Below are 25206 nucleotides of genomic sequence, written 5' to 3'. Positions count from 1 at the left end.
AATTGTCACCTGAAGTTGTTGACATCTTAAAGGGGTTGTTCACCTTTGAGATAACTTTTAGTGTGATGTAGAGTGATATTCTGAGACGATTTGCAATTGTTTTTCATTTTTATTATTTGTATTTTTAGTTATTTAGCTTTTTATTCAGCAGCTCTCCAGTTTGCAATGCCTGCCATCTGGTTGCTGGGGTCCAAATTACCCTAGCAACCATGCATTGATTTGAATAAGAGACTGGAATATGAATAGGAGAGGCCTGAAAAGAAAGATGAGTAATACACAGTAGCAATATAGCATACCTCCACCAACATTTTAGAAATAAAAAGGATAAAAAATGTTGTCCGTAGCTCGGTGAAATTGTTTTGATCATACCTATTTTGTGACCACACCCCCTAATTACCATGTTCATTTTACAAAATTTGGCAGGTAATGAAAGTTTGAACATATTTCTGTATTTTTTTCAGTTATTACAGTTTTGCTAATGAAGATGAATTGCCCTTTAATATGGGAGTCTAGCTTCTCCTAAGGGACCTCCTTTTCTAAATTGTTACAATTACTTATTCTCTTATCTCAGAATTGTTACAAAGTATCTTATCTGAACCTTGTGGCTGTTCTGGGCTCTCTGCCAAAAGCCAATTAAGTTAGAAATGTATCTTTTTTTTAGATGTTCAGTGCAGAGAAAATAAGGACTTTCCAGTACAAACCCGTGACTGCGGGTTGAGCTGTCAAAAGCGGGACTGTCCCACTGAAAATGGGACAGTTGGGAGCTATGATACATTTTGTAGCCTTACAGAGCATTTGTTTTTAGATGGGTCAGTGACCCCTATTTGAAAGCTGGAAACAGTCTTAAAGGACCAGTAACGTCAAAAATTTTTACAACAAAATTCGTTAGAATACAACGAAAAAAAAACATCAACACAAATTAAAATTTAAAATAGCAAAGCCTTTATTAAGAAATAACTTACAGAAAGTCCACTTCCTGTCCTCTTCAGAAACGACGAAAAGGCGACCATCCATCCTGTAGCGCTTGATTTCTTCTCCTGGCTATTCTCTGACAGTGCCCAATCGCCTTCTCCAGCTCTTCTTCATCCTCCTTCATCCAGCAGCAGTAGGAAGGCGATGTCTCCAAACCCCGCTCCTCCGCTCCAGGAATGCAGCCCTGACTGCCGACCCACCGACTGTGTGGGTTGCCGGAAAGAAGCAGCGACGCATCCGGATCTGTGACAGCTTTACCTTGGAGTGCGGTGCTTCCCAGCTGTGCTGCTGCCATTGCTGCTGCCATTGCTGCTATAGGAGCCCTGAGATCGTGGATGGAGCAGACTGTGCGGGTTGTCGGCAAGAAGCAGAGGCGCATCTGGAGCAACAACTCCGGTTCCTCCGCATTGGTGCAGCTCTGAGCCGGCAGCGATCACAACTAGAGCAGGGGGCAGCCCGCGGAGCCTTGGATGCGCGACTGATCCTACCCGAAGTTCAGTGGCCGAAAGACTGGAGCATTGTTTCACAGAAGCCGGCTATAGATACAGCCGCATTGCCAGGAATCTGCTGCAAGTCCATGTTCCATGTTCCCCAGTGGAAGACCGGGGCAGCTGGCCATGTAGGTAGAGCCTGGGAGACGTGTGGAACATGGTGCTATACCAGCTATACCATTCCCGTGACTCCCTGATGAGCACGAAAAACCCGAGCCAGCACTTCAGCTGATGCTATCAGTCTTTCTGCCACTGTGCTGTGGGTAGGATCAGTGCGCATCCAAGGCTCCGCGGGCTGCCCCCTGCTCTAGTTGTGATCTAGAGCAGGGGGTTCTTCCTTGGACGCATTCTTTTTCAGTGACGGAGTGGGCACGGGGTCGGCAGTCAGGGCTGCATTCCTGGAGCGGAGGAGCGGGAGACATCACCTTCCTACTGCTGCTGAATGAAGAAGAGCTGGAGAAGGCGATCGGGCAGAGGACACGCTGTCAGTGTATAGCCAGGAGGAGAAATCGAGCGCTGCAGATGGATGGTCGCCCTTTCGCCGTTTCTGAAGAGGACAGGAAGTGGAGTTTCTGTAAGTTATTTCTTAATAAAGGCTTTGCTATTTTAAATTTTAATTTGTGTTGGTGTTTTTTTTTCGTTGTATTAGAACGAATTTTTTTATAAAATTTTTTGACGTTACTGGCCCTTACAACCTATGCTATGGCTTTGCATAGACTTTAGAACTTTGATGTTGGAATTTGTTTCCGCTCAGCCTCAAAAGCATAAGTGAGACTGGGCAGTAATTTTTGGGGACCAGGCCTAGGTTATTCCAGTTTACCCGACAGGTTTGGTTGAGATCAGATCTCTGTGCAGATCTGTCAAGTTATCCACATGAGGCAACTTCGGGCGACTTCAGAAAACGAAGCTCCACATGTGCCATGCCGCAGGCGATTTTTCATTATAGGCAGCGGAAGACAGGAGGAAGCCGTTCGGGGAGATTAGTTGCCCCAAAGAAGAAGCAATTAGTCGCCAGGCGACTGAATCTCCCCGAATCGCCAGGTGTGCCCTTACCCTTACAGAGCATTTGTTTTTAGATGGGGACAGTGACCCTAATTTGAAAGCTGGAAAGGGTCCGAAGAAGAAGGCATATAATTAAAAAAAAATTATAAAAAAGAAAATGAAGGCCAGTTGAAAAGTTGATTAGAATTAGCCACTCCTTTAAGTTGAGCTTGTTAGCTCACCCTGTTTCTTGACCTTGGATCCCCAAATTCTAGTTGGCGCATAATTCCAAGCATGACACTATTGCCCCTTTTTCAATATTAGTTCTAGGAATAGGGCTTGTGCTGAACATTTGCTTATTGTTTAATGGTTCACCTGAGGAAGAGTCTCATCCCGAAATGTTATTCACTGTACTTGTTCTGCAATAAATGTGGCCATAAGCCTTGTACCTTCCTAACTTGTGTGGCCCCAAGTTTGTATTTTCTTTAAGGGAATAAGTTATACCATTCTGCTGCCAATGTTTATGTCAGTGATAGATGACACAGCTTTACTTTTGTTCAAATACTATATGCTTTACTTAGCTGTTTTGGTTGGTTGCTTTCTTTTATGGTACATATTTGTAATGGGGAGACACATAGCACAGACAAAAGGACCCAGCCATTTCTTCAAAGGTATTTAACCTTTTACCTGTTGTAGTTTATTAATCAATGGTGCCACCGTACTACCAACTGCTAGCACAGTACCAGCTTTTCCTTTGATCCACACCATGCTATGCCTCACAATGCAACTCAAGGGATTAAATCATCCCAGTCAGTGGCACAGTCCCTGTCCTGTAAGCAAAGAAAATTAACCTCCCAATAGGCAGGTGTACAGCTCATAAGTTGCTTATAGAAGCTTTAAAGAAAAAGTAAAACCTAACTAAAGAAATAAGCTAGAAATGTTGTACATTGTTTTTGGATTCTGTAACGGTCCAAGCCAACCACAGCCCTTTAGAGGGAAGATCTGTGCCCCCAAAGATGCCCCAGTAGCTCCCCATCTTCTTTTCTGCTGATGCTCTGTGCTGCTGTCACTTACTGAGCTTAGGGACAAACTCAAAGTATACAGTACACATAGAATATAAATGTCACAATATAAGTCTGATTAGTAATTAATACAGATTATTACTAAATGACCACACGGAAACCAGTGCAACTAGCATCAGAATTTAATAATCAGCCTGGTAAAATCAGCTTTTATTATAGACAAACCTCATTTTCTGCTTGAAAATTTGTAACAACCCCTAAGCTTTGCTTCTCAACAGCTGCTCAGAGCCCACTGAGCATGTGAGTGTCGCATACACTTTCCAAGATGGTGACCCCCTGCGACAAGTTTGAAGTCCTGGATAAATGCTGCTGCTGAGAAGCTGAATTTTAGGCTGTTGCAATAAGTTCAGTATATAAAATATAAAATGTTTAGCCATATTCATGTTTAGGGTTTAGTTCTCCTTTAATAGCAATTATTCACAAGATCTGTTAGTTAGGACCACAATGCAGTTGCAGGATGGCTAAATTGCCCATAGTTAAAATGTGTGAAATGTCCTATTCATCAGGCACTTGTGCTCCTTACAGTTCACTAGGTGGGCTGGCTATTTGACACAGGGGTCTCTGGAGCTATTATCACCCACTGATAGCTCTAAGGTTGCCAGTGCGGGTTGTATCACTGAAGACAGCAGACATGCACCTAAAGTATCAGATGGACATGAAGTGACCCCAACTGGATGTTAAAAAGTAGAAATTGTGTCAGTTTTAGAACATCTGTTGTAATTGTTTCAACTCCCCTTGGCACCACAGGTACATGAATTATGGGATTAAAACATGGCATCATAAATTGAAGTATGGCAAGTACAAAGTGCTAATTTATGCATTGGCTAAATGCAGTTACAACTTACTTTTAGCACTAGTGAACTACATACTTCCTTATAGAGTTGAGGGTTGCTGGCTGAACAGTCCCTAGATCCAAAACATTTATTGGAACTTCTATATTCACAGTCCACTTTATACTCGATACTCCCACCACTTGCTTGGAAGGGGTAAATATATTACATTCTTTGAAAAATGCTGACCAGTAATTCACCCCTTCAGTTATGCAGTGTTTTGTTTGAATGCAGTACCCCCTACTGTTCACTTCTGTAGGAAATAATTCAATCTAATGTAAAATAGAACTATAGGAGCACCATGACCATAAAAAGGTTGCATGCTTGGTGCATTATGCATGTCATTGAACTCTGAGATGAGTATCTTATTTATATTATATATTACTTTTATATTTCACAGGACAAGCTGATGTACATCCCCAAATCTTGCACCCTCTATATTTGTTCTTTAAAGATGTCCAGTATTGCCTGATGAAGCTGCCCACAGCATGTTTTCACCACTTCCATAAATCACTATAGGTATTGATGTGGGCAATGTTAGATTTGTATTACTTTGTTTCAAGTTTGGATAGATTTGGTCTCATTTGACCACAAAACAGTTTCCTGTGTTGCAACTGGGTCATATGCTTGTATTTTTGGGAAACTCCAGATATGCTTTCATGTGGTTCCTAGAAAGACTTAATTTGGTGATTTTCCACCAACGGCATTTGTCACTGCCTTGACCTATACCTACTGTGAAATGTGGTGGTGGTAGAAGTCATGCAAGGAAAACCTGTTACAGCCTAATAAAATAAAACGCTGCAAAATGCAAGATCTGTCTCTGTGCTGCAGAATATGACTGCATTATTAAAAAGGATCATAAAGATTTTACTTTTGCAAGGCCTTATACATCAATGTATATTTAAAGCTCTAAATGCATGTATTTAGACACTGTTAAAATAAAGTTAGGGCAACATTGTGCACACGGCGCAGAGTACAGCCGGTAGACATGTAGAAATGCAAAATGTATACATTGGAAATACATGTAACCCTATATAGTGAGACGGGGAGGCAGATTTATCAAGGTTAGAATTTCGAATCCATGCAAGATTGAACTATTAAATTAGTTTTTCTTCTAAATTTGATTGGGGGTTATTTGTTGAAAAAATCGAATATCTAAAACTCGGACTAATTTTACCAACCCGAAACTAACCGAATTCTATTCTAATTCAACCAAACTCGATTCAATTTTTTTCACCAAAAAAACTGGAATTTCACGAAGGCTACAAACCTCTCCAAATTGGTCACTGGAGCTCTCCCATTGACTTATACATGAATTCGGCAGGTTTTAGGTAGAAAATTCTTAGAGCACTAGAGTATGATAAATATCGAATTTGAGTTTGGATAATTCCCTAGTCAATTTTTTTTTGACCATAATAAAAATTTGAATATTTGAATTTTCAATTCAACCCTTAATAAATCTACCCCATACTGTTGTCCTATTTCATTGGCATGGAAACACCCCAGTCATTTGGTTTTAATTTGATATCCTGGAGAGCACACATCCACTTATCCAGTAGCCATCCATAGCATTAGAACTTTCACAGCCACCCCACTTCGGGAATGATTAACTTCATAGCAGGTTAAGTAGAAAGTACCTACCACCACCAGACATCCAGTCAAGATCAAAACATATACTAAAATGTGGTTAATTCCAGAAATTTCAGCAAATAAGTATTTTCTTAAATTTCAACCTTGTCGTCAATCAGGATGCACCCACTACCCCAGGATTCTTTGCCATAATTTGGAAACCTCAAATAATAGGTGAACCACTAGTAGGGTTGCCACCTTTTCTGGAAAGAAAATACCGGCCTTCCTATATATTTATCTATTTTCCTTATTAATAACATTGGGATCAACCATCATTTTTACCGGCCAGGTGGCAACCCTAACCATCAGTAGTGGTGGAATCATCAAGTAGGTCATGTTCTTTTAACAATAACATATTCTTAAAGCTATAATGGTAAGAAACAACATGCTATTGTTTTGAAACCAATATTGAATGTATAGGGGTTAGGTACTGTAACCACTATATTGCCTGATGTCTGATGAAAATTGCTGCCTTTTGCAGTTTGTCTAGATTGTGGTTGGTATATATTTTATATTTCAAAAGTTATACAGACAAATCCAAGTAAATAGAGCTGTGGAGTTGTCTGGTGAACTGTCTGTGTTTACCCTTTGATAAATATAAACCAAAGTCTGCTGTCCCTCAGCTTTTCTTGAGCTGCCAGTAGTGTAATAATTATTAGACTATATACATCTCTATGGTGAGCCACCAGTGAGTGTGTGTGTTGTAACAAGGATTGACAAAGTGTAAATGGAGCCCTGAGTCCAAAATGAAACAATCAGCATACTGTATGTGTAGTAACAGATAAGCAATGACAGGGCTATAGGGAATTAGGCTATGCCCACAGACCAAAACTGTGCAATAAATAGGAAGGGAAAGCTTTAGGATTTAAAATGTTTATCTGAAAACATTTTTTTTTATTTCTATTTAATACAGAGAGTAAGTTATTGTTTTGACTCTGTATATTGCATTACAATAGTTCACCGTTAAAGGAACATGATACAGACCAGCTATTGAACAAGAAAATAAGTATTTGTGATGTTAATTCTATGCACAGTATCTAACTTTATGATCATGTATACATGTATGGCCCCAAAACAACTGATTTTGCCAGTTACACTAGGGTTAAGTAACACAAGGCCTGTAGGTTATCTGTCCGTTAACAGAGAGTTGGAAGTGTTCCATAAAATTGCACAAATATCTGATAAACAACATAGGGAACAGCCGGTCAAATATCCCATAGATCACCCGGTGTGTGGCATGCTTTTTCCATTAAAACAAGGGTGGTCCCCTCACTGGCAGGTTGGTTTAATATCTATTACTGGTATTAAAAAAGAAAATCATAACATTTGCTAAATGAAGCATTGGTTCAATGGAGCACATAGCAAATTAAGCAGAATAGCAACTCAAACTCCTTTTGAGCTATTTTTTGTGTACTTCAACTAGGGAATAGTCCAAATTCGATTTGAAAAATCAGTTTTTTGGGGCGAAAACTTTGAATCGAATTCGATTGATTGCACTATTCCTTCGATTTGTACGATTCTAATTCGGCCAAATACGGACCTATTCGATCGAAAACTGACCTATTCGACCAAAAAAAACAACAACTTAGTTTCGGTTGGTCTTTTTGAATTTTCACGTTTTTTCAATTCGAAATTTCGACCCTTGATAAATATGCCCCTAAGCCTTTGTGTAAAACATAGTCCTACATGTCAGAAGTCAATAAGATGTTTCCTTTTAAACAGGTGACCAATAAATGCTGCCTGCTTATTGGTTGCTATGGGTTACTGCCCCAGGGTAAACTTAGTGCCTTTTATTACATAACCCTCATTATCTCCAAGTGTGAAAACCCACAAAACACACAACTATTTTGCACTCATCCTATAAATGAATGGTTTGAGCCAGGCCATTGCCTTGAGGATAAAAAAACAACAGCATCGTAAACTATATCATCTGGACTTATTCAGGATGATCTGCTCCATGTGGTATGAGAAAATACAGAAAAGGAACACTGTTGAGGGTTTTACTGAATGGAAAAATTATGGTTGGGGTCTAAACATTCTAATATTTTCCTTTGTATGTGCCAAGCACCGACAGATTTTTTTCTTTAATCAGTTACTGAAACATCTTAACCGATGCCACACATTGCTGTGGGATTTATACGAGACTCTGGATGTTCAGAATATTAAGGCACAGCTAATGACTGAGTTGTACCAATTTGTTAGGTACTCCCCAGTGATAAGAACTAATGTGAAATAGGATGATATGGCAATCCACATTGTTTTTTTTAAATAAGGAATATCAAAAGTAAATGCATCTATACTCTTTAACTAATACAGAAAAAAATGCAGATTCATTTTAAAGACAGATTTATTTAATAGATATTTTTAGACATATTTGAATATATAGTCACTTTAGAGGTCTGCACGCACACCAAACCCAGGCCCTTTCGGTGGCCCTGTCAAAGATGTTAGGCCTCCTGCTGGTTCACAAGAAAATCGTCCATTTCTAAAAGTAAACAAAGTATCATTAGGACAAATTCCCAAATATAATTTTGCAATAAATGGTGATAGTGAATGTAACAATAAGTCTGATATTGATATTTCTTACTTATTTTTGCATACTTTTAATGTAACCCATGATCTTCTTTATCAGCCTTGTCATAAGAAGGCTTATTTGCACTTAGTAAGTATGATGCATAAATAAATGTTTCCAGAATATGCATATTATTACAGGAATGCATGGCAGATGCCATTTATTACTTCTGCTAATAAATGTCTGTTTCCATGGCTAAAATATGTACATATTTACTTTTTTTTCATATCTCCAGTGTTGCAACTAGTACTGCTGTCTAATGTTACTACCGCCAATACAAAAATATACCTATGCTAGGCTAAATGAGAGGGAAAAACCTGTTTATTGAAAAAGCTGGAGCTTTTTGGGGTAACCCCTGGTTTTAAAATAGTTAAAGCCCCATGTGTGCTTTCCACATATAATTCTACACAACTGACTGTCAGATTACTTAGTAACTGTAACAATGTAGCTTTGTAATGACATATCATGTACTGTATACAGTTATCATAAATGTTTTTACCTTGGGCCTGGAGTGGGCACTTTGCCAGCTTTCAAGTCGTCAATAATATTTTCAATATCATTTGGTTTCAGGTCCTCCTGTAAGAATAATAAATGTTAATGCCGATAGACAAATACATTCACTAAATAAATCAAAGTACTATTTCTTGCTTTACTTATGATCACTCTTCATATCAAAATTTGTTATTTTGTCACACACAATTTTATTCTGCCCCACTAAAAAATGTTCTTCCTCATCTGCCCCCAAACTTTGGGAGACTACACAATAACCAGATCAGAGGATATTACACCTAAATAAAATGATCTAATCATTTACTCTTAATGAGTAAAATACCATATAGTGTACTAAATCTGATTAAAAGGGAGCTACTGTCAAGCTGCTTCCACTTTTTCCATTAGAAGTGAACACGTATCATTTTAGCTTGTTGCATAGATAGCTACTAATGAGCTCTAGTGAATAATACAGACTTCACTGCTTTTTATACAGCTGTAATTTGTGTCAAGGAGACAAAATGCTCATTTTATACCCGTTTGCAAGAGCCTTTCGCCTTGTATACTGCTTGTATGTATGTTAGTGTATGTTCATATTTAACCTTTTCCACCTGCTTTTAATCCACTTCTCCCTATATTATACCTCATAGGCATAGTTTGTTGGTAATGATAGTTTTCGAAGACCAATCATGGAGCCACCATGAAAGTCAAATGGTGAGTGTTTATGCACAACATGATATATTCCAAACAAAAAAAAAGCATATACACCAGACTTGGGCAGTGCTGGAGAACCATTGGAAAACAAGCTAACATTTGGTGCATCACTCTGATAGATAGAGAACCAGGCCAGTGCACACTGTGTACAAAATTGACTCTTATGGGGGTTATTTATCAAAAATCTAAAATAGACTCATATACAACCTTGACAGGTCGGTTCAGACTTTTTCCATCCTCGGGGTATAATAAATCCCGAAAGATTTGAGGTTTTTTTTTCACTAAAAAGTCAAAAAACTTTTGGACTTTAATAAATAACCTGCTTAAGGCTTATTGGCCTGTGTATGGGGCCATCCTACTGGCATCCTCGATAGATCCATTGGTCACTTTGTTAACATTTTGATTTATTACAATTTTTTGTATTTACTACTTTAGTAATAATGTTCTGCAATTCAAAGTCATGATATTGCTGTTCTCCTTTGAGAGACTACTTTGTGTCTCTAGAATTACTGTTCCTGCGTGTTGCAAGAGAACTCCTCAACCAATGTTCCTATACAATATAGTTCCTGCTGTGTATATACAAACCTTCTGTGTATATGAAAACTTCCCAGAATGTTTCCCCTAGCTTTACTTGTGCTTAGCCTTTTCTAGGCATGACCTATTATGTCTGCGAAGTTCCCAGAGGACTCAACAAGTATACACCGTCAAATGCAAAAGTTTGGCCATCCCTTGCCAAATGACATGTTTAGTTCATTTTGTATGTGAAAAGTAGGAAACAACTACTGCAAGAATCGGGTGTTGAACAACATATTTGCAAATGGTTATGCACAGCTATATAATATTTCACCAACTTTAAAACATAGAAAACAGTAAATGTGTGTTTACAAGCTATGGTCTTTGCCAAAGGGAATGGCCAAACGTTTGCACGTTACAATTACTATTTTATTTGTTTCCTATGTTTTAGTTGCACACAGATTCCTGCAGTAGTTGTAAAATACGTAAATAAGCCACACTGTATTCTACTGTACGAGATATGTTTTTATTATTTTACATTTTTATACCAATCATGGAATGAACTGTGGAAGTCTTTGGCCCATAAATAATTCAGGGACTTGATAAATAACATCTAATGATTAAGATTTAGGTCCGATCTTGCCATAATGGTATTAATAATTGAATTGTTATGTGCTTGTGCCCAATCTGATTATGACCAATGGAAATGTCTTTCAGAGAGGAGTTTTTCTACAGGTCACATTTTGATGAAGTTGTTTTTGCCAAAGAAGGTAAACCTGCAGAGTTCCAACATGATCTACTCATGATCTACAACATGATCTACTCCTCTCCTCTGACACTGTTGATGATAACCCACTGCAGGAGTATTATACTTTTAGCTGGGATTAGACATATAGGTTTGTCTGGTAGTGTTTGCTACTAAATTTAAATTCATCTTATATTAGCACTCTGATGTGGACAGAGTACAAACACTGATTTAAACAACAGTTACATTTACAAATAACTTTCAAAACCACTGAAAATACTTATGTTATAATGAATTTTTTTTGGGTTTACATCTCCTTTAAATCAGACTACCTGTTTATCCTGTGGGATTATATATATACGGTGCTGTGGGAAAGGTTGGTGTGTGAGTGGGGGGGCACACATGGTTTTAACTGTTTCTTTTCAATCTGTGTACCTTATGTGGTGTTTGTGTGTTTATTATTGAATAAAGTTTTGACACTGATCCAGAATCTGTATCACCTTTCTTTTATTATAATATTGTTTAGCATACCTTGTACATTCTTCTATTATTTATATTTTGGGATTTGCTATGTTGGATCAGATTCTTTAATATAAAGCCATTAACTTTAGACATGCGACCATCAATGGCCCTGTACAGTGAGCAAGGAAGGGACCTCACTGCAGTGCATATAACCAAAAGCTATTTCTAGAAGGCTATAGTATTAGTTATTTTAATTATTACTTATCGTTTAGGCCTCTCTCATTTAAACCACTTCCTGGTTGCTAATGTATAATGCACCCGAGCAACCAGAACTCCAAACTGGAGAGCTGCTGAAAAAATGTATAAAAAAAAAAATCACAAATACTAAAAATTAGAAATGTCATTAGAGGAGCTGTGACATCAACAGTAGGGAAGGCACTAGCACTGTCTGGGTCAGCTTTTTGCTGACTCAACCTTAACCTCCCTCTTGCAACCCAGACCTAGCTAGCTGTCATTTATTTAAACCAGTCTCAACTCAACTATCTCTGATATTACCAAAGGGGCAGGTTCAAGTATATAAATAATTTGGTGGCCACCAAAGGAAATTAGGACATGCGAGCACAATTTGGAATCTAAATCACTATCTACATCATACTAAACATTTTCATTAAAGGTAAACTACTCTACTTCTCTATGCCATTATTGTTTTATTTTCCTTACAAGAAGCTGAAATTTGGGGGGGGGGGGTGATCCTGATGAGACTGTAAATTTATTGAGAACACCCTAGAGTCTCATAGCCTCTAGAGAAAGTGAAAATTATGGCACCAGCACAAGAAATCCCCTGTGCTATAAACATGATTTAGCAGTAAAACCTGAGGCTACACTGGTCCTTATGCAGTTTTAGTAGTAGCTAACGTCATGAAAAACATCATTAAATCAACTAAGTTTTATGCTATTCACAAGGGGAGAAGAAGATGGCGCCCGTAAACTCTGCTGCGCTCACTCTGCATGTGCAGTCGCTATTTCTAGAGGGCTCAGAATTCAGGGGTAAAACTGTGCAGGGAGGGGGCCAGTGGGGACTTATCGCAATGAGGGTTTAGTTCTCCTTTAAGTAAACTAAAAAGCTGAACTTTATACTGATTAACTTGTGTATATGAAATCATTACTTTCCCAAAACATAAATGCAACATCTATCTGAAGCAAAAATACAAACCAAAATGTGGACTAACTTATGCACTTACTCTCCCATCTCCAGAAAAACATCATCATCAAGGTTAAACCCTTACTAAAAGCTTCACTGCACTCCTTGGAGAGATGGATTATCTACTCATTAACACAGCAACCACCACTAACTATTGATGCTGCAAATCAGCACTTCAGTCTTGATTCTCTTGAAGAGTGAGAATCGGTACCAAAATATAGATGTAAACCCAAAAACGGACGGTTTATTTTTACTTTAGTAGATGAAAATCAGGCCCTTAATGAGAAGTGAAAGCCTTAATTTCAGTCTGCACATATGAATTGCGGTTATGGCATAGAGCAGCTGTGCGGCTTTCCAAAATAAACCACCCAAACAGCTTTACTTGGCTTCTGACAGTCAGTAGCCTGACCCTCCATCTCATAGACAGTGCACTGCCCTGGGTTATAGGGTACTTAAATACCCTGCCCTCCAATCAATATATTGAACATTGGATGTGGAGGAGATGGGCCTCACCAGAGGAACCATGGTAATCAAGTCTAATTAGAATGTTATTTGCAATAGGGCTGCTGGTCATGGGATGAGGTACAACAGTCCAATGCCTTTAGGGAACATTAAGGGGGTTATCAAATGTCGAATTTTAGAGCTAAGTGAGGTTTTTTTATACCTAAAATTACTCACAACTCAAATTTTTTCCATTTTTAGAAAAAACTCAAATCTGTGAATTTGAGGTAAACAACCAGAAAACCAAATTGATTTGATTTTTTTTGTGGAAAAAAACTTGAATCACTCGAATTGATTATTGAGTATTTGAGCAAAACCCACTGAAAAAACTAGACCACCATGAAGGCTAACATCTTCAAATGGTTCAAGAGATATCTGCCACTTACACTTATTTTCAAGATTCAAGTTATTTCCAGCTTTGGCGTATAATACATTTTAAAAAAAAAACTAATTACTCTTACAGTTACACTTAACTTCCCAGAAGATTAGATATAATAGCATAAATGATTCATTAATACTTTTATCACTAAAGCCTACAGAATTAGTATTTTTTTCCTCCCCCTACCAACCTAACATGATGTATCACCACAATTTTTAAACCTGTACCTACCCATCCACCTCTGCTTGACGTCAGAGAAGGGCAGGTATTGTAGAGTTTTTGGAGAGAGTCGCACAGACACCATGTTTGTTGCAGGTGGGGAGCTTAACCCTTTTATTGTAACCACATGTGCATCAACTTTTCGTGTGGGGGGGGGGGGAGAGAAACCCCCTTCCCTTCATCAAGATATTGTAGATGTATCACCAGAGGGTTTGGGACAAAGACAGAACCAATGTCATCAGAGGAGCTGTGACATCACCAGTAGGGAAGGCACTAGCACTGTCTGGGTCAGCTTTTTGCTGACTCAACCTTAACCTCCCTCTTGCAACCCAGACCTAGCTAGCTGTCATTTATTTAAATCAGTCTCAACTCAACTATCTCTGATATTACCAAAGGGGCAGATTCAAGAATATAAATAATGTGGTGGCAGATGGCCACCTAAGGAAATTAGGACATGTGAGCACTGAGTGGGTTGGGCCATGGGCACAGTTTGGCCCACTAAAGAAATGTTTTGCCAGCACACTCTGACCTGTAAACAATGTATACTGCAGATCCAATACCAAAATAATGTGCCATGCAGTGTATCCTTCATTATGTAGCATCAGCACTTATATTGACAGAATAATTATTATTCTATTCTATGTGGTTAGCCTACATTTTCCCCTGCAAGGTATGGTGGCACTGTCGATGTTTAAAATATGTCTTTAAAGACCATTTCTATAGTTTTAATTAGGATCATGTGATTGGCACATATCAGTCACTGAAAACCAATGCAGTAATCGGTTTAGCGGTTATAATGCTCTCTACATTTACGGTTTTCTTTGCCATATTGCCATCTAGTGGCTGCCGAACATAAGATTTTTTATTTTATTATGTCAAAACATTGTACTCAATGTATCTGTTACATGCACTAGCAAAATTTGCATTCATTTCAAGAGCTCACATTAGATCTTGTGGCAAGTTTCATATGTATTCTTTGGAATACTAGATCAAGGGGCATATTATTTAACATTGGAGACAAACCTCACCAGTGATTTTGCTCATAGCAACAGATACGATCTATGCTTTTGTTTTCTAACTTGTAGGTGACTATTCAAAGGTAGTTGATGATTGGTTGTTATGGGCATCATCACCGGTAACCTTGTCTTCAGTGTTAATAAATATGCCCCTAAATATATATGTCATACAGTAATAAAAAAAACAAGCAAACAGAATCTTAGTCCTCCCAGAAGATAGTATTTCATAACCTGCACAGTAACATATTAAAAGAAAACAATTACAAGTACAGGTATGGGATCAATTATCCAGAAAGCTCAGAATTAGAGACTCAATTCTGACTCGATTTTATAACATGTTTTAAAATGTGATCATTATTTGAAGTAAAGCCAGCCTATTGAGTTTATTTACAGTTTACTGTTTAGACTTAAAGGACCAGTAACATCAAAAAAAATAATTTAAAAATTCGTTTGTGCACAATGAAAAATAAACACCAATACAAATGAAACTTTTAAAAAGCAAAGCCTTTATTAAGAAATAACTTACAGAAAATCTACTTCCTGTCCTCTTCAGAAACGGCGAAAAGGCGACCATCCACACTGCATCGATCGATTTCTCCTCCCTGGCTCCTCACGGACCTCCCGGTGTCCAGCAGCAGCTGTGTATCAGGCTCTTCACTCCTTTCCCGTGGATCGGCTTCCCTGCTCCGCTCACCTCCCTCTCTGTCTTCCCTCCTCCCCTGCTCCACTACTCTGAGAGAGACATGCGGCGCCTGATTACAACCCAGGCAGAACAGAAAGGCGCACGTTACAGGCAGTGTCACAGGCTCTCCTCTTCACCATTCATCGGCAGCGATAGGGTTAATCCCAGGCCAGTTCCCACGTGGGAGGGGAGGGCTTAGGCAAGGATCGCTCACTGGAAGGAGAGCCTGTTACGTGCGCCTTTCCTGGATTGTAATCAGGCGCCGCATGTCTCTCTCAGAGTAGTGGAGCAGGGGAGGAGGGAAGACAGAGAGGGAGGTGAGTGGAGCAGGGAAGCCGATCCAGGGGAAAGGAGTGAAGAGCCTGATACACAGCTGCTGCTGGACGCCAGGATGCCTGTCAGTGAGGAGCCAGGGAGGAGAAATCGAATGATGCAGTGGGGATGGTCGCCTTTTCAGAAGAGGACAGGAAGTGGATTTTCTGTAAGTTATTTCTTAATAAAGGCTTTGCTTTTTAAAAGTTTCATTTGTATTGGTGTTTATTTTTCATTGTGCACAAACGAATTTCTAAATTTTTTTTTTGATGTTACTGGTCCTTTAAAGATCCAAACTTTAGAAAGATTTATTATCCGGAAAACCCCAGGTCCCGAGCATTCTGGATATCAGGATATTAATAGGTATAAATATACTTACATAATAGTTATCATTTATTTGCACCATTGGAGCATTTACACAGGCACCGAGACATTCAACTTCCGTCAGTGTAAATAATTTATCAGATGTTGTCTCTCCAGCATGTATTCCTAAGGGGATTTAAGAAGCAATCATTAGTTATAGGACACAATTGGATTTGCATTTTTTGAAGGTACTGACCAGTATAAAATGTTATTGTGCCAGGATCATCAAAGATAGAACATGCTAGCTGGAGGCAGCATTTCACATGAAAGCCTACATTTATAAACTAATAAAATAAACTTGAACTCTATACTCTGTTACAACTGTCTGCATCAAGAAGTTTCCTGTGGAAACTGAAGAAAAATAAATCAGTTTCAATAATTTATATACAGTAGAACCCCCATTTTAAGTTTTTCAGGCGACCAGGAAAAAATGATGTAAAATCCGGGAAATGTGTTAAAGTAACTTTTTCTTCAAGTACTGAAAGGATATAAGCACAGAGTCCGTTTTACTATGAGATACAATATTTACTGCGTTAATAATAAGGGTTAAGCATTGCAGTGTTAATGTTATGGGGGGGCATGTGCAAGACTCTCTGTCAGTCACATATACAACGTAAAGCAATAAGTGATTGGTGCAGGACTGTATAAGGGGCAGACTAATTTGAATTGACCATTTACAGGCAGAACCATGGCAAAATATACATCTGGTTACTATTTTAAACCTTTATTTTACAAATAATAACATTCATAGAAGTGGAAAAAAATGTTTTTTTGGGAACATCAGGGCAAAATTTTGATGTAAAATCGGGGAAAACATTACTTAAAATCAGGGAAATGCACCCTTTGAAATGCATTATAAATTGGTGGGACCACAAATAAAAAATGTAAAATGTGGGAAAACTTATAAGCAGGGGACTTAAAATCGAGGTTTCACTGTAAAACTTTTGACATGTAAAAATTTAAGGGATTCCTTTTTCCACGCAACTATTTTTTTTTTTTCCACAATGAAAAGGTTTTCATCATACAGATATAAGATCTGTTATCTGGAAACCCATTATCGAGAAGGATCTGAATTACGGGAAGGCCATCTCCAATAGACTATTTTAATCAAATAATTCAGATTTATAAAATGATTTCCTTTTTCGCTGTAATAATAAACAGTAACTTGTACTTAATCCTTATTGGCGGTCAAACACTCCTGTTGGGTTTAACTAATGTTTATATGATATTTTAGTTGCCTTATGGAAAGACCCCTTATCTGGAAAATCCCAGGTCTCAAGCATTCTGTATAACAGGTCCCATACCTGTATCTGGAGTGGAGATAAACTGTAATCATAAAATCAAGTGGTGTAAATGAAACACTTTCTTAATAATGGGGTTTTTATAAAACTGAAAAGCTGGTGACATGGTTCCTGACATAACATCTTACACATAAAAAAATAAATAAAATTGGGAATTTTCAGGAACCGCGGCAGTGATATTTTAAAAGGGTAGACAGAGTTTTTATCATCATCTGTATGTAATGCAGATTCTTAACCATTTAAAATATGAAAAAATTAGATAGCATTATCGTATTTCTACAGTTTATGAATAGGGCTGAAAGTTACTGTTCCTTTTAAACATTGCAGTTGCTTAGCTAACACTTGCTAAAATATAAACAAAACAATCATGACAATGAATTGAGAAATCTTATGTTAACAAAGTCTGTTTTCCATTTATCTGGCTTCACCATATAAAATGGGCAAATGCTGATGCCTCGCAGCTTTAGTTAACCAATGTTATGTGATGATACAGCTTTCTCTCAAAAATAGGATCCAGAAAGCAAGGCGATTGTTGGTGGCCAGACATCATCCTGTATATCATTTTTTTAATTGCTCAAAGGATGAAAAGGTGGCACTCCAGTAAGATAAAAAGGTGGTTTATTCCAACAGGTCACTGACCAACATCACCTGACGCGTTTCAGAGTAACTTAATCATAGGCTATGATAAAGGAAGTTACTCCCGAAACGTGTCAGGTGATGTTGGTCAGTGACCTGTTGGAATAAACCACCTTTTTATCTTACCGGAGGGCCACTTTTTCATCCTTTGAGCAATTATAATTTCAGTGGGGACGCTGATGGCAGAGAACCCGGATCATTACAACTAAAGAATGGAGTTACACGAATAAGGACACACAGGGGGTGAGTTTGGAGTGGCCTGATTTCTTTTTATACTGTTTTATCATTTTTTTACATTACTTAATCTGGCAATCAGCAGTTTAGTGCTGCCTAAAGCTGCAAAAATACAGAATTGCCCTCAAGCAACCAGCTAGTGTTGGAAAAGTGCTTGTTACTTTAATAAAGTCCACTTTAGAAAAGGGGCACACTCATTTTGCACAGCTGCGTTTATACCACTCAGTGTGAGCTCCCATATTGCTCCCTTCATGCGACAATGTGGCCCAAATAGTAAAGTACCTTCAGTTTATAGTCATTAGAGTGCGGTTATAACATCCAGAGCAAAAACCACAAAAAAAAAAACTCAGGGTGCTTCTGAGTACTCCTATCTATTCTCTTTCTATTTCTCCTTGTTTTTATATAAATAATTGGGAATGACCATGGGATAGCCATAATAGGACACAGGGTTGGGTTAGCGGGCTCCATTGATACCTGGGCCCATCAAAAATTTTCCTGGTGAGCCAGTCTGACACTGCTCTCTTCTTATGTCTAGTGGTCTTCTGATACATTTTATTGAGATGAGTTTGGAATAGCGCAATAGGGAGCTGCCTGGTGTACCTACCACTCAGTTCAGGTTATTTAAAAAAAAAATTGAATGTCTAATATTTGATAAAATAGTCCCGACCCGAAAATTTGAATCGAGTTTTCCTCTGATTTACTCTGCAATTAACATATTCAAATGGCTTAATGGACCTATGCCATTGACTTGTAAATTAACTCATCAGGTTTTAAGTGGTCGAGGGGTGATGAATCTCACATTCGAATGTGTGAATTTTTAAAGTAAAACAATTTCAAATTTACTATTCGAACCTAATAAAACCGGCCCGGAACAGGATCTGTAATGAAAAAAGATGGTGTCTGTGAACTCTGCATGATTTTGGCAGGTTCACAAATAGAGACACTTTTCAGTGCACTAGAAGTTGCAGGGAAGGAGCTTGGATGGGGGGGGGGGGGGTGATAGATGCTGGCAGAGGGTCTGAGGTTTAGGGAGGGATTAGTTCTTTAAACTAACAAATCAATTCTATTTCTAGCCATACAGGTCTATATGTCATCTATCAAATATATTACTTTACAAAAACAATACTGATAGGACAGGAAATGCTCAGTCATACCAAGCTTCTTTACGATAGCTTCCAATATTGAATCTGAGTCACAGAGCATGCAAGGGGTTGTTGTACAAATCTGGATGTGATATTTCCCAACTGGTTGTCTGTTGAACATAGTGTAGAATGTAGCCACTTCATATACACGCATGGCAGGCATCTCTAAAACCTCAGCAACCTAAGAGAATAACATAATACAGCACACATAAGTAGAGTACTTAGATGCATTAGTGTTAATTCATTGCTTTTAATATGAAATTCTACTTTAAAAACTCAACTATTCCTTTACTAATTTGCTGAATACACAATAGCTAATATATTATAGAAATATTATATTAAATATTATTTAGTAGTATATTATTGTATTTGTTTTGCTACTAAAGTATGCCAATTACATTTGGATAATTCTACTGTAATTTCTTTGTTTCCTCAGCCAACAACACTAATTTACATCCAAAGGCATCTCTAGTATTGAATGAAATATACTGAAAAAACAAAATGAGCCAAATTGCAATCCCTCAGATTTCTGTTTTTCTTTGTTTGGCATCTTTAGTGTTAAATGAAATATACTTTTCTATATGACTGCAAGGCCAAGCTTCAGCAAAAAGGTGTAAGCAACAGTATTCTGAACTTTATTTTAGTTCTATAATTTTTAATCATCAGCTTACCTTATTCATAGCAGATATAGGCAGCCATCCATGCTGTCTCTGTGCCAAATCGAGAACCGGGATTACAGCTCCTGATTTGTGACCCTCAGGATAGTTGCCGATTATAGCCTCAATTCTCTTAAAAATAAGTATATAAATATATTAATACAGAGACATAAAAATGCTAAAGCAATATAGTTGGAAGGTCCAAAGTCAATAACAGTGTCATGCAGAAACTACGTACACACAGTCTTTAAAAAAATCCCACTGATAAAAAAATATTACAGTTAAAGGAACAGTAACAACAAAAAATTAAAGCATTTTAAAGTAATTAACATATACTATATTGTTAGCATGAACTGGTAAAAGCGGTGTGTTTGCTTCAGAAAGAATACTATAAATAAGCTGTTGAGTAGAAATGGTAACAGCCATTCAAGCTGAAAATAAGGAGAAAAGGCACAGGTTACATAGCAGATAACAGATAAACCCTGTCAATACAATGGCGTTGTATCTGTTATCTGCTATGTAAACTGTGCCTTTTCTCTAGCTTGAATGGCTGCCCCAAAGGCTACACAGCAGCTTGTTTATATAAACTATAATAGTGTTTCTGAAGCAAACACACAGCTTTTACCAATGCAGGCAAGACTACATCATATTTTAACTACTTTAATACAATATCAGTTTTTGGTGTTACGGTTCCTTTAAAGAACGGTACTGAAGAGCCAAACTGCACCAATCTGGCTATGAGGCTACAGACTGATCAACTCGATCACAACAGAAATGTAGGTGACCAAACCACATGCAACAATTTTGAGAAGGTTGACTGGTAAGGACAAATGCAGTGACATTGAATGCCCAGTCTTTTTCTTAGGATGTACCTTGTAATTTTCTGCGGTGAATTCAAACAGAATATCAGGATTGTTTTCAGGTGTATCCTTGTGCTAAAAAAAAAAAATAGAATATATCTGCATACTATACATACAGTCAATTCCATATTCATTTCCAAATATTTTAATATCATATACTGAAACTGTAACGCATAATGTTCTAAAATAATTTCCTTTAATAACCTAAATAGAAAATCACTTTTTAAAGTAAGTCATTTATTCTTAAAACTTTGAACCCTAAAATAGGCTTAGAAAATTTGATGACAAACACATATTGAGGGTAATGTCAGTGACCTTCGCTTGTTGCTCAAAATATCCAGTGAGCAAGCAAACTCTGCATTTGGCTCTCATACTTGTGACTAACCGTTGGGTGACCCCTTTTCATTTGGTGACCACACATCACCTTGTGTGATTCTGCCCTTGAAGCTTTTCACTGTAAATGATGTACCTTATACACGTCTGTTGTGGCAACCATCAGGTACATAAGCACTCTAAAAGAAATTATTTGTGCCACCAAAACAGTTGCCATGTGCTAAATAACCTTATGGACTTAGTCTAGTTCCCACTGGCGATGTCAACACACATAACCAGAATGTAATTAAATTACAAAGTGCCCATTAGGGACCTACAGAACCCAACAGTATGCTGAAAATATGAACCTTGGACTAATTCCAATTCAAGTGCTACATGTGTTGCACTTTTATATTCTCCACATATTCCGCACTTTCGTCCCACAGTTCCCATTTCCGAGCTTTTGCACAATTTACTCCCACAGTTCCCATGTTGTGTGCTTTTCCTCAACACGTTCCACTTTGCTTCCTCTGTCCCTGTGTTGGGCACTTTACCTCAAAATGTTCCAATTTGCTCCTACAATCTGAAAGCATAATGGTATGCTGACTAGCCTCAATCCCACTCACTATATGTGTGTTTCTGGTAGGAAAAAGCAAATTGTGTGCTCCACTTGGACAATAACTAATGTGAATGACCAGATATCTCTGCAACTAGTAAAGACCAAAAATATATAAAGCTATGTTGTATCTTCTAAGGTAAAAAAAAACCTTATGGTTACTTGTATTGGATACCTCCATCTAGTATGGCACACTGTATATGGGACAATATTTCTAGTTTGTTGGGACTTAGTTTCCCTTTTATAACTTAGCCAAAACTACTGGCCTTGTAAGATAGATTTAAAGATTTTTTCATATAGCTGCCGGACTTAGTTGCCCTTTTATAACCTTACCCAAAATTACTGGCCTTGTAAACTAGATTGAAAGATTTTTTCATTTAGCTGCTGGAAATATATACTATTAAAGAGTGGTGTACAAAGAGTACAATTGGCCCGAACACTCTGCCAGTGTTTTCGTCATTTACAAGGACTCCTAAGCTTTGCCTGTCAACAGCATCCCAAAGCACACTGAGCATGTGCAGTGTAACTGACCATCAAAAGATGGCGAGCTGCTGTGGACAAGTTTGAAGGCATGGATAATTATGATATAGGACTGCCGAATCCCTGGGCTGAATATTTTTGTAAACATTAGTGTTAACTTTTAATCAGAATGAGAGGGCATTTGGTTTAGGTGCTGCTCCACCCATTAAGTAAGTATATTTGCCATCTCATCACAGAATGGTTAATATGGATGGGTGTAAATCACTGTTATTTGCAGGATTCTTCTTAGTGGATTATCTTCCACACTGAAGTATATAACTTGGTGGTCACTTTTAAGGTGAAAATAACTCCCATTTATGCCGACACAGCTCATCTAAAGAGAAATCAACTCCCCATTTTGACATGAGCTCATTTAGCTAGGCCTATGTAGAAATGCTGCCTAAATGCTACCAGAATATAACTTGCAGAAATATACATTTATTTTGTTTTACACCGACATACCTGATTCTGCAGGCTGAAAGGGAACCGTGACAGTCTACCTGTGCTTCTTGACTAGCTCCCTACCTCCCAGTATGATACAACCATTCCCTCGCCTTGTTGTGATGGATCCTTGGAATTGAAATCACCCTGCTTTCCAGAGAACCTGTGCACCACTTATTAAGAAAAGCAGAAGGACTTCAAAACCCAGAATCACTTTACAATGGAACAAGGTGAGGGACAAATTGTGTTGGACTATGAGCCTAAGGGATGTTGGGTAATGGTTTGTCAGTGTAACATGGATTCCTTCCAATCTGTAGAATCAGGATGTTTTATTCAACTTTACTACAAATGACCAACAGAATGAGGTAATGTGAAAAAGGTTAGTATATTTTTCCATGAATATACAAAAGACTTAGGCAGAAACAAAAAAAAGTGTTTATAGTTTCTCCTGACAGTCACACATGCAAACTGGGGGTACTGGAACTTAAGGCAAAATAATGTTTACAAGGTGGATGTAGACTTAGTGGAGGAGGAAAGCACCAGCATTAGCAAAAAAAACCACAAGTGAGGGGTAGTTCAGTTCAGACTTGGGCAATGAAGCAATAGCATGGCAGGGATTTGCCCTTGATTGATAATAAATCCAGATTGTGGCCATTGCAGCAATTAATGACTTACCACAAATGAAGCTCCACCTGCTCCATTGTATGCAGTAGTTGTGTGCAAATACCGTCTGACCTGAAATACAAATATCATGTTCATGTCATGTTTACCCTCATTGATAGAAAGCACTACAGAGACCAAGGGCCACTATCCATTTGGGGCCAAACATCAACTGTGGAAATTAAAGGTTTGGTTCATCTTCCAGTTAACTTTTATTATGTTAGAGATTGGCCATTTCTAAGCAACTTTTCAATTGGTCTTCATTATTTATTTTTATAGTTTTTTTTCTGTCATTTTCTTTTGACTCTTTCCAGCTTTCAAATGGGGGGGCTTTACCGAAGCCATCTACAAACAAATATTCTGTAAAACTACACATTTATTGTTATTGCTACTTTTTATTACCCGTCTTTCTCTTTAGGCCCTATCCTGTTCACATTCAAGTCTCTTATTGAAATCATTTCGACCCTAGCAACCAGATTGCTGAAATTGCAAACTGGAGAGCTGCTGGATAAAAAGCTAAATAGTTCCAAAACCACAAATAATAAAAAATGTAAACAAATTGCAAATGGTCTCAGAATATAACTCGAGCAATTTCGAAGTGTCTACAGTACACTTTCATAGAAAGCACTGCAGGGGCCACTATCCATTTGGGGTCAAACATCAACGGTGGAAATGAAAGGCGTGGTTCATCTTTCAGTTAACTTTTAGTATGTTATAGATTGGCCAATTCTAAGCAACTTTACAATTGGTCTTCATTATTTGTTTGTTATAGGTTTTATTATTTTTCTTTTGACTCTTTCCAGCTTTCAAATGGGGAGGGTCAATGACGAATTCTAAATAACAACTGTTCTGTAACGCTACACATTTATGGTTATTGCTACTTTTTATTACCAGTCTTTCTATTTCGGCCCTATTCATATTCCAGTCTCTCATTCAAATCATGACATGGTTGCTAGGGTCATCTGGACTGAAACTGGAGAGCTGCTGAATAAAAAACTAAATAACTCAAAAACCACAATAAAGAATGAAAACCAATTGCAAGTTGTCTCAGAATATCCCTCTGTACATGATGCTAAAAGTTAACTCACTGGCACACAATCCCCTTTACTCTCATGGAAAGTTTCAATTTACCAAGCAAATTGCTTTGAAGTAAGTGACTGCCAAATGAATCCAAAGCCTTTATACTGAATAACTACAATTCCATGAGTGCCAGTCACAGCACTACAAATGAAAAGAGCCCAAGCAGGTGGCACTTTTGTGACATAGTATACTCATTTCAGGAAATTGGATAATATCTATGACTACAACTCCCAGCATGCAGCGAGAGCCAAGCTGTCAAGGGTTTCTGAACCCGTGTAGAGGGGCCGACTCCTTCCTCTGCTTATTCATACGCTTTAAAGACATGTCTGACCTCAAACTCCCCGTCTCCTCTATAAGTGAAGGTCGCAACTATGAATGACAGTGTCCAAGGCTCTCGGGCCTACCCCTAACCTAACCCTATAAAACGGATTCGCTCCAACAACTGCAAATCCCTTACTGAGCTCAAAAGACCAGTCCGGATCCGCGCACACACGAACATTGTATCGCTCTGGATTCACTGTCCCTTTCCCGCAACCTCGACCAGCCAGACAACGCGGATGGATTACCTATCGCGAGAACTTGTCAGTAGCAAAGAC

The 25206-nt window shown here is 38.1% G+C and overlaps 1 protein-coding gene across 1 annotated transcript; it reads right to left on the bottom strand.

Annotated features, from left to right (window-relative positions):
* Positions 1-8314: 8314 nt before the first annotated feature.
* Positions 8315-25204, bottom strand: ndufv2.L (NADH:ubiquinone oxidoreductase core subunit V2 L homeolog). The gene is made up of 8 exons (XM_018267885.2): positions 25068-25204; positions 23546-23605; positions 20995-21057; positions 20138-20254; positions 19479-19647; positions 16170-16279; positions 9057-9133; positions 8315-8470 (listed from the first exon to the last, which is right to left on the bottom strand). The coding sequence occupies exons 1-8, from the start codon at positions 25107-25109 to the stop codon at positions 8377-8379; spliced, it is 732 nt and encodes a 243-aa protein (XP_018123374.1). The 5' UTR covers positions 25110-25204; the 3' UTR covers positions 8315-8376.
* Positions 25205-25206: the final 2 nt, after the last annotated feature.

Source organism: Xenopus laevis, chromosome 6L (assembly GCF_017654675.1).
Source record: "Xenopus laevis strain J_2021 chromosome 6L, Xenopus_laevis_v10.1, whole genome shotgun sequence".
Taxonomy (NCBI): domain Eukaryota; kingdom Metazoa; phylum Chordata; class Amphibia; order Anura; family Pipidae; genus Xenopus; species Xenopus laevis.
The sequence above is the reverse complement of the archived record's forward strand: the minus strand, read 5'-3'. Positions and strand labels throughout refer to the sequence as shown.